This window comes from Lutzomyia longipalpis, chromosome 1, assembly GCF_024334085.1.
Source record: "Lutzomyia longipalpis isolate SR_M1_2022 chromosome 1, ASM2433408v1".
NCBI classification, from domain to species: Eukaryota; Metazoa; Arthropoda; class Insecta; order Diptera; family Psychodidae; genus Lutzomyia; species Lutzomyia longipalpis.
The window spans coordinates 11,649,295-11,665,992 of record NC_074707.1 but is presented as its reverse complement, the minus strand read 5'-3'; the positions used below and the strand labels follow the sequence as shown (position 1 = coordinate 11,665,992).

Here is a 16,698-nt window from a genome sequence, read left to right as displayed (position 1 = left end):
AGTCGGCTATTCGACCTTACGCCCTGTCGCTCCCAAGTTTCGCGTCTTTCAGCTCAGCACCTCCCTCATCAAATGGGAGATGGAGGAGAAAATCTCGGTGGGCACTTCCTTGTAATTTGATACAAAATTTCTTCATTGACTCATTCAAGCATTCTTTTTCTCTTTCTCACCCATCCCAAATTCCCATTTGCGCCAGTATGCTCGCACTGTCTTTTCTAATTGCCCCAGACACCATCTGTTTCGCATTTCTTGTTTGAAAATACCATACACACCACCGTGGTATACATATCGACAAAATACCGTGTGGTTGCATTGGAGTCAATTGGCCCAATTGCACCATTAGTCACTTGGTCAATGTGCCCAACTCTGCTGAATGGCTAAAAACCTCATTTTCATAGCAAATTGTCTGTCGGGGTGAAAAAAAAAACCTCGGAAGGTTTTCATTTGATTTGGATAAAAAGTGAAATTTATCCACGATTATTTGCCTTTCAGTGCATTCACATTTTGCATAAACAACCACAACAACTTCTGTGTGCCATATCCACGTTGGGTTTCCAGCAGAAAATCATGACTATTGCATCATAGTGCAACAAAAGAATAAAATAAACAGTGCAGGGGAGTTGTAAAATAAGAAAGAAAAGAGAAAAAAACCTCATCTAAAATCACTGTGAATGAATTGCACAGCGAAGGAGGGAAAATGTTTTATCGGAACAGCATGGGTTATTCTCCATGTTCAGCAAGAAATTTCACGTACTATACAACATATTGAGGTAAAAATGGATATGCTTTTCCATGTGGCAATCATGAATATGAATTTCATTTTTTTTCCCTTTCCCGCTTTTATATTGTTTTGTGTACCTACACCCATCAAACACAAATCCACAACGCCCGTAATTGTAAATCGTGTGCTGATTGCATGCATAGAATCAATTTCAAATGACATCCTCTCGGCGCGTTGGGCATTACTATATGCAGAAAAAGTTGCTGAATAGTAAAATGACGATGAGGTAGCTCATTGAGGAATTTTGCTCTATTCTTCTCTTCTACACATCCAACCACGTAGATTTATAAAAAAAAATCATGCTGGTGGATCATCCGACCGTATTTCCTTCCAATTCATTCGCAATGATATTTTTTTGGGCACAAGAGGCATCCATTTTTATGCTTCTCATCAAAAATTTAACCACAACTATTGCAAATGATTAAATACGCCGCATAAATTGGTATTAATTTGTGGAAAATTTCACGTTAAATAAACTTCTAACCTTTTCGAATTCTTCCATGAATAAATTTTAAATTATTAAAAATTATTTAAAAACTGATTAATTTATGACAAAACAAATTTAATTGCAATGAAATCAAGACTGAGATTTGCATTGATTTTCTATTTTCGTCAAGATGAAATTTTCATGATAAACTAAACGTTTTTATATGAATACTCGAGAACAAAATTGAAAGTAAAATTCTTCTTTACGCCGTTTTATTCTATTCAATTTTATTACACAAAGAAAATTTAATTGTGCACAAATTCCCAAATATTCTAAAGTGTGTTCTCTAAATTAACTCCGACTATTAGTTTTTTTTTCTTGCAAAAATCCGCCTGAAATGCTTCAATTAGCACCAAATAAATCGTGAGTATTGCATTTAAATTTCTTTTGTAAGCATTATATTGACCATTTAAGAATCTCTATTCCGACAAGACTTCTCAGCACTTATCAATGATTAATCTTACACATTTTTGCTGTGAGTGCCTCAATGATTCAATCGTGAGTTTTAAGCGACGAAGGTGAAAAAAAATCACAACAATTTATGACTTCTCCTCTTTTTTCCTCACTAATTCCATTTTACAAAATCCCCACGAAAAAAATCCCTTGTTGAACGATGAAAAAAAAGTCATTTCAGTGGCTTTCGTCATCAGCCAACATACAGGAGTTGAATGATCTTTGTGTATTTTATAGCGTGATGTGTTTTGCCAACAAAAGAGAAGTTTAAAATATACAAGAAATTTTAATGTTGTAATTACCCGTCTTTCTGTGGAAGGTCCTATATTATTTTGACCATCTGTTGATGATTTTCGCTCCCTAATTCCATTCGTTCCATTTGTTGTTGTCACCGTGGCAATTTCTGCTGGACTCGTCGGCGACGACGGTGCAATTTGTCCACTTCCCGATGGCATTGTGTTCACTTTATTCTCCTTAGCACGTCGTTTTTGCACAGCAAAATCCCGCAACTATTTTGTCCCGCGTGAGATCGCAAAGAAAAACCGAGACTTCCTCTCACGCTTTGTATCCGTGGAGAGCGGTGATGCGATCTCAATCAATTTGCAGTTGCATCAAGACAATTCCCTTTCAATTTTCCGTGCTCCACATTTGATTGTTAATTACCATGTCCTCCATTCAAATTGATGTGATTTCTATTTCGTGTCCATACTTTGTTGATCATGTCATCTGTTTATAAGAGAAATAGAAGAAAAAAGAGAAATTATAATATTTTCAAAGATGGTCCACATATGATTTCGAAAAAAACTAAATAAATTTTAATAAATGGAGTTTCGAAGATTACAATAAAATATCATATTTAATATTTTCACCGTCAACCCGCCATAATATTGATCATCTTTTATATCCTCTAAACTCGCCACAGTATCATCGTAATCTAATACTATATACGGCGGTTTTCGTATGAAGAAGATATTAAGTGATATATTTTATGTACAAATGAAAACACTCCTCAATCAATTTGCAATTAAACAAGTATTTCTCTAGGTTTTTAGGTGAATGAAATTTTTACTATAAACGTACATGAACAACTTTCTGACTCTCTCAACATATTGCTATGCTAAGCCTTTCCATCTCTTCTCATTTTCCCTCTCAATTTGACTCAATAAAAATATTTTCTTATCATTTTCAGCGTTTTCTTCCTCTCCTTCCAAGTTCAGTGAATATTAGAGGAAGGAAAAAAACGGTTTACATCAAACACATTAAACATAAACGGCGATCACCTCACGTGTAACGTACGCCATGGAGGTAAATTAGAGAAATAATTGCAAATTTTCAAATAGAAATCGAAATTGCTCTAAACACACGGCATATAAGGGATAATAGAGGTATAATGTTGATGAGAGTCACACTCATTAAGGCATGAGATCGTGCTTCGTGCAATCAAATGCATTCTTTTTCACCTTTTTCACGCGCGCCACTCTTTGCAAATTTCGCTCCTTTGCGCGAAAAAAAAGCAAACTATTCAGTAATACTGACTTTCCCACACTTTATCATTTGTCACAACCATTAAATTGTCCCATTTTCCATCCACCAATTATCATGAGATATGCTGAATTACATATATAAACTTTTCACCGTCAATAGCTCTGTTTTGCCTCCCACAAGATAATCTCACACACAAGTCCACCTTTTTTCTCATGCTCAACTCTCTTCGTTTTTTTTTATTCTAACATACTTCTTCTAAAGAGACACAACTCTCGAACCATATTATACCAAAAGAGATTTGATCTCTTTCACCAACCACTAAACACTGTCTTTGCATTCAATTTCCCGCGCAATATTGGGCAAGGAAGAAAAGTGTGTGTACATAGCACCACGTTGTAATGCATCACGTATGGTTATAGTTTTAAAGAAGCAGGAAGTCTTTCGCAATCTTACACACATTCTCCATGTCATGCTGCATTTACTCACAGATACTCCACATTGAATTTTGTTAATGAAGAGCGCGAAAAAGTGCACGCTCTGGAGGAGTTTGTTTTAAGAAAATATTGCTCAAAAGAGGAAATAAAATTGTCGACAATTTAGTTAGGGAATCTAATTCAAAATCGTGAGAAAGGCCTGGAAGATAAATAGCGGGGGAGAGACCTTAAGATGAAAAATAGTTTACATGGTTCAGTGAAGAAACAAGACCTTATACCTTGCAATCTCAAACAAAAACTCCCATCCCTCATAAATACATCTCGGGCTTTTCCTCCTCTATTTTCACCTATTTTTCCATCATCTCTCTCTCCTTCCCACCGCATAACTTCCATATAATTTATAGCATGAACGACATTTCGCTGTTTCGCACATTTTCAACGTCAAATTACACAACAATTCAACCACAATATCATCACTTTTTTTTTCGTTGTTATATCCCCATATTCTTTTAAAAGCGATCTTCTTGTAATATTATTAAATTTATTCGTGGCGGAAGAGCGGTGTGAGAGGCTTTCGAAAATTTATTGAAGCACGATCGTAAGTGTGTACAGTACATAATATTCTTTTTTTCTGCTTTGACCTCATATGTCTGCCTTGGTTCAATCTCTGACAAATTATGTAATTTCAAAAAGGTTCTCTTTTTTTCACCTCCCAGTTATACGGATGAAACACGTTTGATATAGGTAGGTATATGCTATATTTTAATTCATGCGCTTCTCAAACCCTTGAAAGACATCTTATAATTCTCATAATGTTAATGCTTGTGAAATTCTAACGAAAAACTAACTACTGAAAATAATTAAAAAACGTCACAAGAAAAGAAAGAAATTGCACTTCTTTCTTTTAATTGACGTACGAAAATCTCTCTCAAGTTTAACGGAAAAGAATCACAAAGTAACCACCCAGATATCAAAGTAAGTAATAAAGGTAGGTATGTAATGTTTTTAAAACTAAAAAAGAAACGCGATTTCTTTTTATTATTCAGAAAAAAATCCCATGGAAGTTCTCGTGCAATCATAGATACGGTACTTTCCAGTGAAATGATCATTAACAAAACAGCAAGAAATAGATAATACAGAGGAAATGATTCCAGAGAAAACCTTACCTAATTGACTTCACACATCACAAAGTGAAAACATGAAAATTCACTAAAATTGTGTAATTGTGATATTACTTTCTATGGTCGAAAAAAAACAAATCATAAAAGCATTAAACATTTATGACAAGTTTAAAGAGCTTAAAGTAAAGCTTGCAGAAGTATTAAATGAATATTAATTCCATTAAGTTAGTATATGCGACATGCAGTGAGTTTGAGAAGCTCTGGTCGAGATATTCAGTTCATCTCTTGTGTTATTAAAATAATGTAATGCAATACAACATATAAGAAGGTTGTGGTTTAAATTTCTTCGGTGGAGAGACACGAGATCATTAGACTATGGCGGTATGTATGAGTGAATGAACCTCCAAGGAAATGATATCATAGCCACATTTTATCCACCTCAGGCCACTAATTTATACCACATCTTGAGTGCAAAAATGCCTCAACGGCGAAATGGTTACGCATAGATACCATCCAATATTCACAATTGAGCATGATCAATGATGCTGATCTAGATGTCCCACGACAACATCTCTGGAAGCCAATGATCTTTCTTTTTTTTTGTTAGTTTGCTACTTATTCAACCATACCTCAAGCAATCTCACCTAATTTTACTTTTAATGCTCTTATTTCTCCACTTAGGTGACATTTTCACTGTGCGATGCAAAAGTAGAAAAAAAAATTGAGTAACAAATGACGGATGTCACAAATCCGTCCTACTTCTCTTTCCTCCAATGAACAAAAAAGGTAAGAAATTGAGTTAACTAAGAGCATTCACAGCTGCCTTTTTTGCCAACTTCATCAATTCTGCAATAAACAATGCTGGAGACCGATTGAGGAAAGAAAAACACACAAAAAAGTTCTCCTTTCAGCTATATGTATTGATTTAATGTTTTGTAACAACATCATGGCAAAATAACATAAAATTTCCCACACGCTTTATCAATCACAAGAAGAGATATCAAAGTGAAAATTATCAACTTCAGTTTCCTTTTTAAAAAAAAGATCTTTTGAATGATCTTTCTTCGCAACCTAAGTTGAAAACTAGTAATTAAGAGAAAATGTGTTAAAGTTTGGAAAAATTGTGAGTAATTCCAATTTAAACGTGGAATTTCCATATAAACAAGATTCCATTGTATAGCTAACGTGCGATGGTCTAATCTTTATGTGGAATTTTGTAAACTTCAACCTATTGCTTATCATCGGTAATTATACCATGTCAAACATAGGTAAGTAAAAAAAAAAGCCACATCAGTATGGAAACAGCATAGTAATTAATGGTTAATACGCTACCAACTAAAAAGCTCACCGTAAGACCTTTCACCGATGAACATTAATTTTGTTGCTAACAACATTGTACTTTGCGCACATCAAAAACTCCATGTATGCACAGAAAATCTTTTGGTTAAATTCCATTTGGATAACCGTGCATATATAGGAAATCAATGGCAAAACTCTTCCCGGCTTTTAAATCACAAATCAATGCTCAAAATCAATACACGAAGAAGAGAGTGAGAGCGAGAGAGCGCATTTTCCATGTCTGTTAGCATAACCATAGCAAAAGTGCAATGCAATTACCATACAAAACATTGATTGGATATATCCGCTGATCGATCACTCATTGTCCGAGTCTTATTTCATAAATTCGATCTTGAAGCCCCATAGAATTCACTTTCTCCCCGATCCTATCAAAATACATTCGCCATTGTGAACCATATGGTGGATATAATTACACAAATTATCATCATTAGAGATACATATAGGTAGGGGAGGACGGGGCAATTTGGCCACTTTGGCGGTTTTTGGGATATATCAAACAAGTATGGTAGTATGAAGAAAACCAAATAGCCCTATTTTGTAGGAAATTTTCCGGCCTACAACTTCCCCATATAACACTTTTCTCTATCTCGATGAGAAATGGGTGAATTTTCCATTCTCCTGGACCCTTAGCTTAGTGTCCAAATTACCCCGAGCACGGGTAATTTGGACACTTTGGCGCACAAATTATATTAAACATGAAAATTTTTGAACAATTAAAAAATTTTATTTTTTCGATTATTTTTTTGGAAGATAGGTTATTTATCTAAGATTCATTTCCAGTAATTTGACAGATAAAAATATTTAACAGAGCCTCAAACTTTAACATTTTCTGAACCATAAACAGGCAAAGTCTAAAAAAGGCAATTTTTCAAATTATCGTAAATTTCTTTTTTTAGATAAAATTTTTTATCCTTCTTTGATTATAATCTATAAGAAAACATTAAAAGGCACAACCACAATAAATATCTTAAATGTGCGTCGGAAAATGTGCCGGGAAAACTCAAGTGGCCAAATTACCCCACTCCAATTTTCCGGATAAAACCATTTCCACAGGAAAATCTGTTTGTGATATCGAAAAATGGATGTCACTATCGTGTTTATGATAGATCAATGACCCTTAATGGTTTAAAAGTTAATTTTTAAGTGTTAAAAATTTTTGGAAAATGACGTACATTCAAAATGCCAAAAGCACTTGAAAAAGTGAAAAAATGATTTTTATCAAATAAAAGAAAATCTAATGATCAGATTTTCCTCAAACTTGGTTTGATTGATTATCTCTATGGGGAGTATAAACTGTGGAGAAATGGATTTTCTAGCATTTACCATACTTGAGATATTCCCATTAATGACTTTGCCAAAGTGGCCAAATTACCCCGTCTTCCCCTACTTGCTTGCTCTTCTATGATGGTCAAAACTTTTGGCTGTCTTTTGCACCGTGAATTTTACAATGAATGTTCAAGTAGACAATTTTAATTAAATATTGCAAAATTTATTCACAAGACACACACTGAGAATTAACCTCGCTAAAAAAGAACAAAAAAAAGTTTTGGAATAATTACTTTTTTCTTCATTTGAATGATATGTATTCCGTTGATTGTTCTTCAGTACTTTTAGGTGAGAGAGAATGGATAGATTTAATTTCTATGCTCTTCATTAGGAGGTAGTTTACCATCCAAACTACAGAGTCAATGTCTTTCTCAGTATTCGGTGTAACTTGTACCACTGACGATCATTGGATTGTGCAATAGAGAATATATGAATTTATTAAGTAATCTTTTTCTTTTACATACAGAGAGAAACAAAAAGAAAACTTTAAGACGGAAAATAAAAAATGTCATTAAATTGAGCTTTAATTCCAGAAAAAAAAATCATTTTCTTTCATTAAAATTTCATTAATACCAAAATCAATCAAAACAAAAATTCGATCATATCGCTATATATCTTTCAGTTGCTGATAAAGGCTCGCAAAAGATTGAAAATTCGCAATCAAAATGCGTGTAAATTAGTAAGAAAATCCGTATCATATTTTAAGGAAATCCCCTCAATCAAATCAATTCTATCGAGAAATAAATAAATATTTTTTGATATTCAAGAAAAACATTTCACAATACCAACTATTTTTGCACATCACTGTATTTGTAATATGTATCTCATCGTATGCTATGTACATTCATTTATTATTCACATCTTTTTTTTTTAAACGAAATATTTCATCATCATGTGCAAGTCTAATGTGGGAAGATCAGAAACAGCTTCATTGACTTTTCCAACGTATTAATGAAGCAAAGGTGAAAAAAAAAAACAAACATATGTGCTACAAATCGCAGCCAAATTGCATTGGTAATGTACACCGGTTTTTTTTACAAGACATTCTGCTATAACCAACAAAACATTGTGTCTTTGTTCTGAAATTATTCACACTTTCATGACAATATAATTGCCGCCTTTTGGTAAATAAATTATGTCGAAAGAAAAGCACAGTCGCATTAATTTCATTATGATCCCCATGTGTGCGGTTCAACAACTGCGATACATATAATTTCAATTTGCCGTGCTAGACAATGACGTAGGTACATATATATTTTTACGATTGGAGATTCTTGTTAATTGCATAGCATATACACATCGTTAGAAGAAACCCCGACATTTGGAAGTGAAACGATCAAGATAGCCCCGTATGTAACAATTAAAATTTAATTATGAAGAGACGGAAATTCCGATAAGACTATGAACTGTGATTTAAAAGGTGACTCTTATTCATCGATGACACATGATGATGTAGTGGAATTTTTGACTCCCGTACATTGTTCTCCCTTCAATATAATAATTTCAATATAATATCACAAAGTGACATTATATTGAGAAAATGTTCAATTTCTTAGTTATATCCAGTAAATACCACCAGCATATATTGTCAAATGCAAATGTTGATAGAAAAGTCCACACTGATCTATTACCATAAAGTCAACAATATTGTAGGAATGATTCAACCTTTCGATAAATAATATTACAACAGATTGATGATCGATTTATAAATGTTCACAAACAATACTCCATCACCCATTTTAGAGGCCTTATTGGAGTTCACTTCAGTATACTGCGAATGGAATGCTTTTGAAGCATCAACCATATCTTTCAGCAGACTTGTGAATCTCAATAACCGCATGCACTACTGGAGAAGCTAAATTTTATTAGCATGATCACTTACATCCATATATACACATAACATCGGTGAACGTGATCTCCCAAGTGCTTTAAGATTTTCCAATAAATGCATATATATAAAATATATTCATGTATCGAATGTATATTGAAATATTCAAATTGAATTTTCTTAAATCCATTGGTCATCAACAGATGTTTAGCTATGCCAAATTGGTATGTACACGATCATTGTCTTTTTCATCATTCTTATGGGATTATTACTTTCTAACGGTACACCGGCGGATTGATCACAATTGAGGTGTCTTTTTCATCACCTTCCCGGACATGTTCTAATTCTTGACATGAAAAAATGTGTTGAGTGTTTAAATTGAATAAACAACTTCACGAACTATTTGACATGATCTTCATATTGATCTCCATCTTTCTACACCTTCGGATCTTTATTCTCTTCTTTTTCCATTCAATCAAGCACCTAATAAAAGCAAAACAAGGGAAGCGCACGAAAAGATTTTTAAACTAGAACTAGATTAGGTGTACTTTAATTTTTTTTTATTGTAGAAAATTTTAATGTACTTCACGTAACTTTTGAGAGTTTTATTGCTTTATTGGCGCATAATTTAATATTTTTTTTTAGTAAGATATTGGTTCGTATTCTGGAGTCAAGATTAAAAGATCTTGTTTTATTGATCAATTAAATTAATTTTAATGGACTTCCAAGACAATTTTTTTGAAACTGACTTAACAATCAAGATCATTGTCTCATACAATACAAATTTCATAATTATTTTCCAACAACCAATGCTATGATCTGTAAAAAAAAACAAATAACTGAATACGTACAAACGTATCATCACCTGGACTTCCCTTGCTTTTTATTAGATTATTATTAGCGCTGTGAATTCACTTTATATATACACTTGAGAATGTTATTAAATCTTCCATGGAATCGTGATATATCTCTTCTCTACATCAAATCAATCTCTTCGCATGTATCCAGTTATTAATTATATTCACTTTAATATTGAGGTATCTTCCACGTACACCGTGTCAACAATATCACTCGATACGAGATCAATCTGCAGCAATCAGTTCTGATTCATGTTTTAATCACAAAATCCACTCACTTGCACGTGAGTAAACAATCTCATCAGAAGAGTCATACTTCCAATAAAATTCCCACAGTCTTGTCCACCACAGCAAGTGACGGATTTACCTTTGCGCGATCTTGTTCCTCTATCCTACTTTTTTCTTTCCAGACTAACAATTTATCTATTTATACTATGTCTCTCACTTTTTCTACATTTTATAGAGAAAAAAAAACCAGAACAATTTTCTTCGTGAGTACCACGAAGAGATTCTTGTCTTATCTCATACATCTCTCCCTGACCAGTGTCTCAATTATTAATTTGTATTTATTTTTATGTCACTATTTCAGGGTATTAACTGTCATGTAATTACTCGGTGGCATTTAAAATTCTTCGCAGAACTTCTCCTCGGTATTACCTATTTTTTCCATCTCTACGCATTGGGAAACATTGTTGCTTTTCCAGCATAAAAATTCTATTCCCATTCCACAAAACTATTTTATGATTTTTTTCAAATGAAAGAAAATTCTAACACACGTACTTTTGATCGCATTTCTTAGGGGCTGATGATGCTGCATTAGCTTTCTTTTCTAGTTTTGTGTTACATTCTAAATGAGAAAATTTGTTTCAAATTTGGGCGCCTTGACGGTAATCTCGTGCTACTCTGGTATGGTTGAGAAGAAAAATGTTGTAGAATATATGAGGATTATTTTGAACATAATGAACACATAATCCCATCTGATGAATATCCGGAATTATGCATTATAGCCCCCTGCCATGTTGCTTTAGAGATATCTTAATTTTTCCTCATTCCTACTCGTCTTTTTTCCCTTTGAATGCTCTCCCTCTCTTTCTCGAAGGGACATGCATCAATTGTGACTGCATAATAATTCAACAATCGCCGGGAGAAAAACCACAACGAATGGTGGTGTAAAAGATCTCACATTCCTAAGATTTCATTTTGATTAATCGTCACTTATTTTGGCTCTCTGCGCGGAGGTGTTTGGCGGTTAATCACAATAATATCACACCAATTTCCACTCATATTGAAGATGTATATTTTATAGTCATCCCATCGATTTATTTCGACACATAAAATTTCTTATACAACTTTTGAAACACACCATGAGAATCTCTCGCTTGAACATTGTCCGCAACACCATAATGCTGAAAACATGCTCATGACACCCACTCAGGAATCTCGCAATAATCCTATATGTAATACTTTGAAGAAGAATTTATTCCATAATTGTCATTCAAATCATTCCAATTTATTTTGTCCAGCCGTATTGTCTAATTATGACATAATTCACTTTCTGCGATGCTTTTTTTCTTTCTTTTTTTTCGTCTTTCTCTACCTCGAGAGTTGGTGCAATTTTAATGGATACCAATGACAACTAATATGCAAAGAACGTTGGTCGTCTCTTATGTCGTCTTATCCAATATGGAGACAAAAGAGTCATAAAATCTACATATACGTAGCTCAATATGGAAACACAATACCATTTTAGAAAATGCTACAATGAAAAGGAAACCGCGCCATTTACTTTATTTCTCTGACTGTCAATATTTGCTTAGAGAGATCATCAAAAGCGCACTGGATTCCAATTCTTGAGAGGTGTACATTGTAAAATATGTATAAGTTGAATCCTCCTCCAACTCTTGTGCATGCATAGTTAAATATTTTCCTTTCTACAGCTTGTGCGAAGACAACTTAGCTTACTCTATCTCCTTCTTCTCTAAAGAAAATGCCTCATTATTCTGGATATAATTTTTTTTACCCTTAGTTTACAATCCGTTGAATTGATATTTTCATCGCTATATGGAAAATCTTTATTCCAAATTTATTGCAATGAAATTTTCCATTGAAACCGAAAGGAATAAACAAATCCAAAGATCAAAGCATAATAAACAAATTTTGCTAAGCGCTCCAAATCTTTCCTAAACCCAAGTCGCGTTGTAGATCAATCCAACCATAGTCTCAATAAAGTTTAAAATTAAAAGAATTAAGGACACAAAATACGCCAAAAAAATGTGTTGAGTACCAAAAGAGTTTCCAATTCATTTAACAAGTTCCAACACAAGAGTGATCATATGAGTCATTTAAATGTGAAAAGAAGCGCACATAGACGTGAAAAGTAAAAAGAAATAATAAAAAAGAGAAATATAATGAGGAGCGACATGACCGCAGAATGTTCATCTGTCATCATCTATTCAAATTAGTCCCATTAATTTGACTTGACACACAACACTAAACTTTCCTCCTAGAATTCCATCTCCTTCGCATTCTTCAAGATGCACTAGCGAGCATCACATCCAAAGATCGCTCACTCTCTCGCAAGACACAAGAGTGCGCAATATTATTATCCACGCACCGCGATCATTTGCCATTATGTGCTCATCAATTATCTCGCTTAAAATGTTAATTTAAAATTTATGTCGATGGACGCCTCTCACATTAATTTGCCCATTTAATTGTAAAAGACATATAGGCGCAAAAAAAAAGAAGATGTTTTTAACTATTTGATGAAGATCACTATTTTCTCCATAATGGATCCGCATTAAGTTTAAATGTGTTTGCAATTAAGCCGACCCAGGGTGTCATCGTGGCGCCACTAAACACTCAATATCCTTAATTGTCCCTCACTGTCTAACGTAAAAGACAAAGAAAAGACAGATATACCGCGTGCATCGCGGTGAAAAGTATTCTCATCATCATTTTTCACCTGAAATATGTGCAAAACATATAAATAAACTAACAACATTAATCGTACCGCGGTATGTGAGTAATTCAGGTGGCTCCTTGTTGATTATACAGTGAGGCACACCACAATCCTGAAAACAAACACAACATTTACCAATAAAATGCAGAACGGACAGGGCAAGCATTATAGTATCAAATGGTCTCTGCCCAGCTATGCTCTTTTGCTTTTACAAGAATGGCGATGGTTCGTCTAAGATTATTGGGATTTATAGTGTCCCCCGTCTTTTGCGATCTTTAGTCCCGCGCGATCATCATTCCTTAAATTCCCCATTTATGCATCACACACCGCTCGCATCCCATGCCGTGCTCTCCATGAGCATACGAAATAAGAAAATCCACCACCCGTGTGTAAAAGGTCGTCCCGGTAGTGAGTAAAACAGAAGTGACAAAGATATAGTGTTGCGAATTTAAAGAACTTCCCATTCTATCTCTTCACATTCTTGGCAACATTTTGCAAAATATAGATTAGATTTGCTCTGTAAAGCACCTAGAGTGCTCAAGAAACTTCTTATAAGGCATTTGATATGTAGGCAAGACCATTGCAAAAAAAAAATACTCCATAGGAATTTCTTCCATATTATTACATTGAAAGTGCCTTAAAAGTCTCTATCGATATCTACGTGAATTGTGTGTGTCTGACAGAAATGTTAAGCCACGATGGGATTAATTTTGTTAAAACAAATCACGTAATATTTAAGCGACACTCTCCAACGCGATGCCACGCAACAAGTCAAAGAAGTTAGTAATACTGTGCAAGACATACATACAGGGTACAGTTGGGTCTCCAGATAACGAACTATGTTTTTTAAAAATATCTCTTCAATCTAAAGTTTAGCTTAATACATTTCACCAGTTTTTTTAAATAAAAGTGCTGTGATTCGAAAAATTATAGTTTTTATAGACAAAAAAGTAGTTCGTAATGTGAAACATTGCTGTAATACAGCCACTGCTGCCAACACGTATAAAGAACTTTCTGCAACCATTTTTAAAATACCATCGGCATTTATGAGACATTCTGTACGCAATATTTGTGTGGTTGTTTTATTTATAAAAAAAAAATCGTCACCATATTCCTCGATCGTTTAGGTTCGCTGGACATAAGAATTTTTCCCCACTTTTGCAAAGAACACCTAACTGTGAATGTGGATTTTCTGATGATGGTCCCCATTGCAGGCATCCATCACCGATGAGTGTAATAATGTATATCGCGGAGACGTGTTGTGTAAATTGAAAAATAAATCACATATGATGCCTTTTTAAAAGTTAATCGTGCACGCATACACCAAAAATTCTCTTCTTATGCCTCTTATGCAATATCATAAAGTATTATATTGCACACACAATTTATGCCAGCAGACAGCCTATATAAGGCACTAAAATACCTTCTCAACTTTTTTTTTTACCCGCTGCACCAATTTATTTTTAATCTCTTTTGCTCCAGTGGCCTCACTACGAAAAAAATTCTCTGCAATAATTTTTCATCAAACTCTCACGGCATTCGTCTCAATATAGTTATAATTAAATTTCTATAAAAAAAAGTAGCTCTTCATTTTAGAAAATTGTTTTAAAAGGCAAAATCTAATGAGCTGTATTAGATCATATTTTTAGACCGAAACCAAAACAACCAACATTGTGAGAAATGTTTTTTTTTATAAAACAATTTTTAGTCATAAATTAAGAAATAATTTTCTTTTGCAAGAGAAATATTTCTTTATTGACAACCTTTATGTATACCTCTGTACTGTACAAAATTGAATGCAAAAGGTCAAATTTAGGTCATTGTCCCATAGTAATCATTAAACACCTTTAATACCATATTTAGTAAGACGAAATCGTGATTTAGGTGATGTCTTCCTTAATATTGAACTGCGCAGTGTAAAAAACTCTGTGTCCATTGAAAATGTCTCAAAGAAAATAAATCAAAGAAGGTGACCCACAAAAATATACTCTCTCAGCAAATATCCGTTTAGTTGTTCTATTTACCCTCGTTTTAGTTCTGCCTCTATTCTCCCCAACAAATCTTCAATATATATGCTTAAGAGATCTGACGTGAAAAAGCCACGTATATTGTGTCTCTTTCATTTAATAAAGAATAAAGGTCACGTCGTCATTAGATCCCCATAAAAACCTTTAATTGCATGTCAAGAAAACCAAATGCACTTTATCACTCTCCCAAACACGTTATTTTATTTATAGTTACATTGAAAATATTAATAGAGATTTATATGAAAGTCAATCATAACGCGTCCAGTTATAAGAGTTGGTGTCCCACAACGTGTAGAAGTTTGTTTATGTGTTGTAATACTATTTGTGAGCAGTATTAGTAGGCAAAGGTGATTTTTTTTTGTGAACTTCAGTAATTTGATGCAAAAAATGGTTATATCTCTGGTTCTATAAGGCCTACAGAAATTTCTTGACTAGTTATGGAAAGGCATTGAAATAAGCTATAATTTGATAAATATCTCAATAATTTTCAAGGTCACCCCCAGAATACAAAATGGCGGATTTTAGTTTCACAAAAAAAGTTTTTCGGATTTTTTGTCCTAAAGAAATGGTTCTAGAGGTTCTTGATGTTCTAGAACGTTGTAGAGAATCGCAAAACCTTTAATTTGATACCAAATTGAGCAAAATCGGACAAGCCGTTCAAGAGATATGGCTCTTAGAACTTTTCAAATTCAAAAATTTTTCAAATGGCCATATCTTCTAAACGGCGACATAGATTTTCTTCATTTTCGGACTGGTGAAAGATATTGAGTCAGGCTACAACATATCAAAATTTAAAAGATTTGCCTAATGGGGATTCGGAGATATTGCCCCTTAAAGTTAGGCAATTTTTGTTTTTGATTTTAGCGCCTCTTGCGGATGTTTTTGGAACTTGGAATGTTCTAGACAGTTGTAGGGCTTTTTGAAACCTTTCATTTGAACCTAAGTTGGTCAAAATCGGTTAAGCCGTTCTCGAGTTATATCGAAAAAACACTTTTTGCTTTAGGCCGCCATATTTGCTAAACCGCTTGACCGATTTTCAAGTATGAATTATCGATGAAAATGTCTCACTGAGATCTACAACATACTAAAATTTCAGATCTCTAGTTGTAAGGGAAGTGGTTGACGGTATTTCAAAATGGCGGATGGCGGCCATCTTGGATTTCGAAAATGTGAAAAAATGAAATTTTACACCCACATTTCTATAGAAAACTTCAAACCCGAAGTCTCTATCTCCTACCGTTCTTGAGTTATAAAGCAAAATATATCGCACCGGCCGGCAGGACGGCAGGACGGCAGGACGGCAGGCCGGCAGGCCGGCCGGAACAAAAATTTTCCACCACCATTTTCGTAATGTGGGATGTCTAAAACGTGCTCATACCAAGTTTGAGCCCGATCTGAGGTGGTCAGTTTTTCCGACGATTACAATACTTGGTGTTGGCCACGAAGTGGAACACCAACTAATAAATGAAAGTCGACCAAAGGCACGTCTTCTTTATTTGTAACATCTCAATTTATTAATCATTTTTGCACAAGTTATATATAATGCGACGATCCTAACCAGTAAACCAGTTCACTTTT

The 16,698-nt window shown here is 34.0% G+C and overlaps 4 protein-coding genes across 7 annotated transcripts in view; 3 read left to right on the top strand and 1 right to left on the bottom strand.

Moving 5' to 3' along the window:
* The window catches only part of LOC129790073 (luciferin sulfotransferase-like), a 767,385-nt gene that overhangs the window by 710,882 nt on the left and 39,805 nt on the right, over positions 1-16,698 (top strand). The window lies entirely within an intron of this gene.
* The window catches only part of LOC129788207 (probable Rho GTPase-activating protein CG5521), a 626,970-nt gene that overhangs the window by 570,467 nt on the left and 39,805 nt on the right, over positions 1-16,698 (top strand). The gene's annotated exons all lie outside the window — the stretch shown is intronic.
* Positions 1-16,698, top strand: part of LOC129788331 (tolloid-like protein 2) — a 606,934-nt gene that overhangs the window by 550,431 nt on the left and 39,805 nt on the right. The window lies entirely within an intron of this gene.
* Positions 1-16,698, bottom strand: part of LOC129788391 (uncharacterized) — a 67,911-nt gene that overhangs the window by 19,722 nt on the left and 31,491 nt on the right. For 2 of the 3 annotated variants that reach the window (XM_055824406.1, XM_055824426.1), the window contains one exon: positions 2,024-2,447. In XM_055824406.1, the coding sequence (XP_055680381.1) occupies positions 2,024-2,176 (153 nt within the window). In that variant the 5' untranslated portion in view covers positions 2,177-2,447. Of the gene's footprint in view, positions 1-2,023; positions 2,448-13,144; positions 13,206-16,698 lie in introns of all 3 variants that reach the window. The other variant, XM_055824416.1, reaches the window with a different exon arrangement.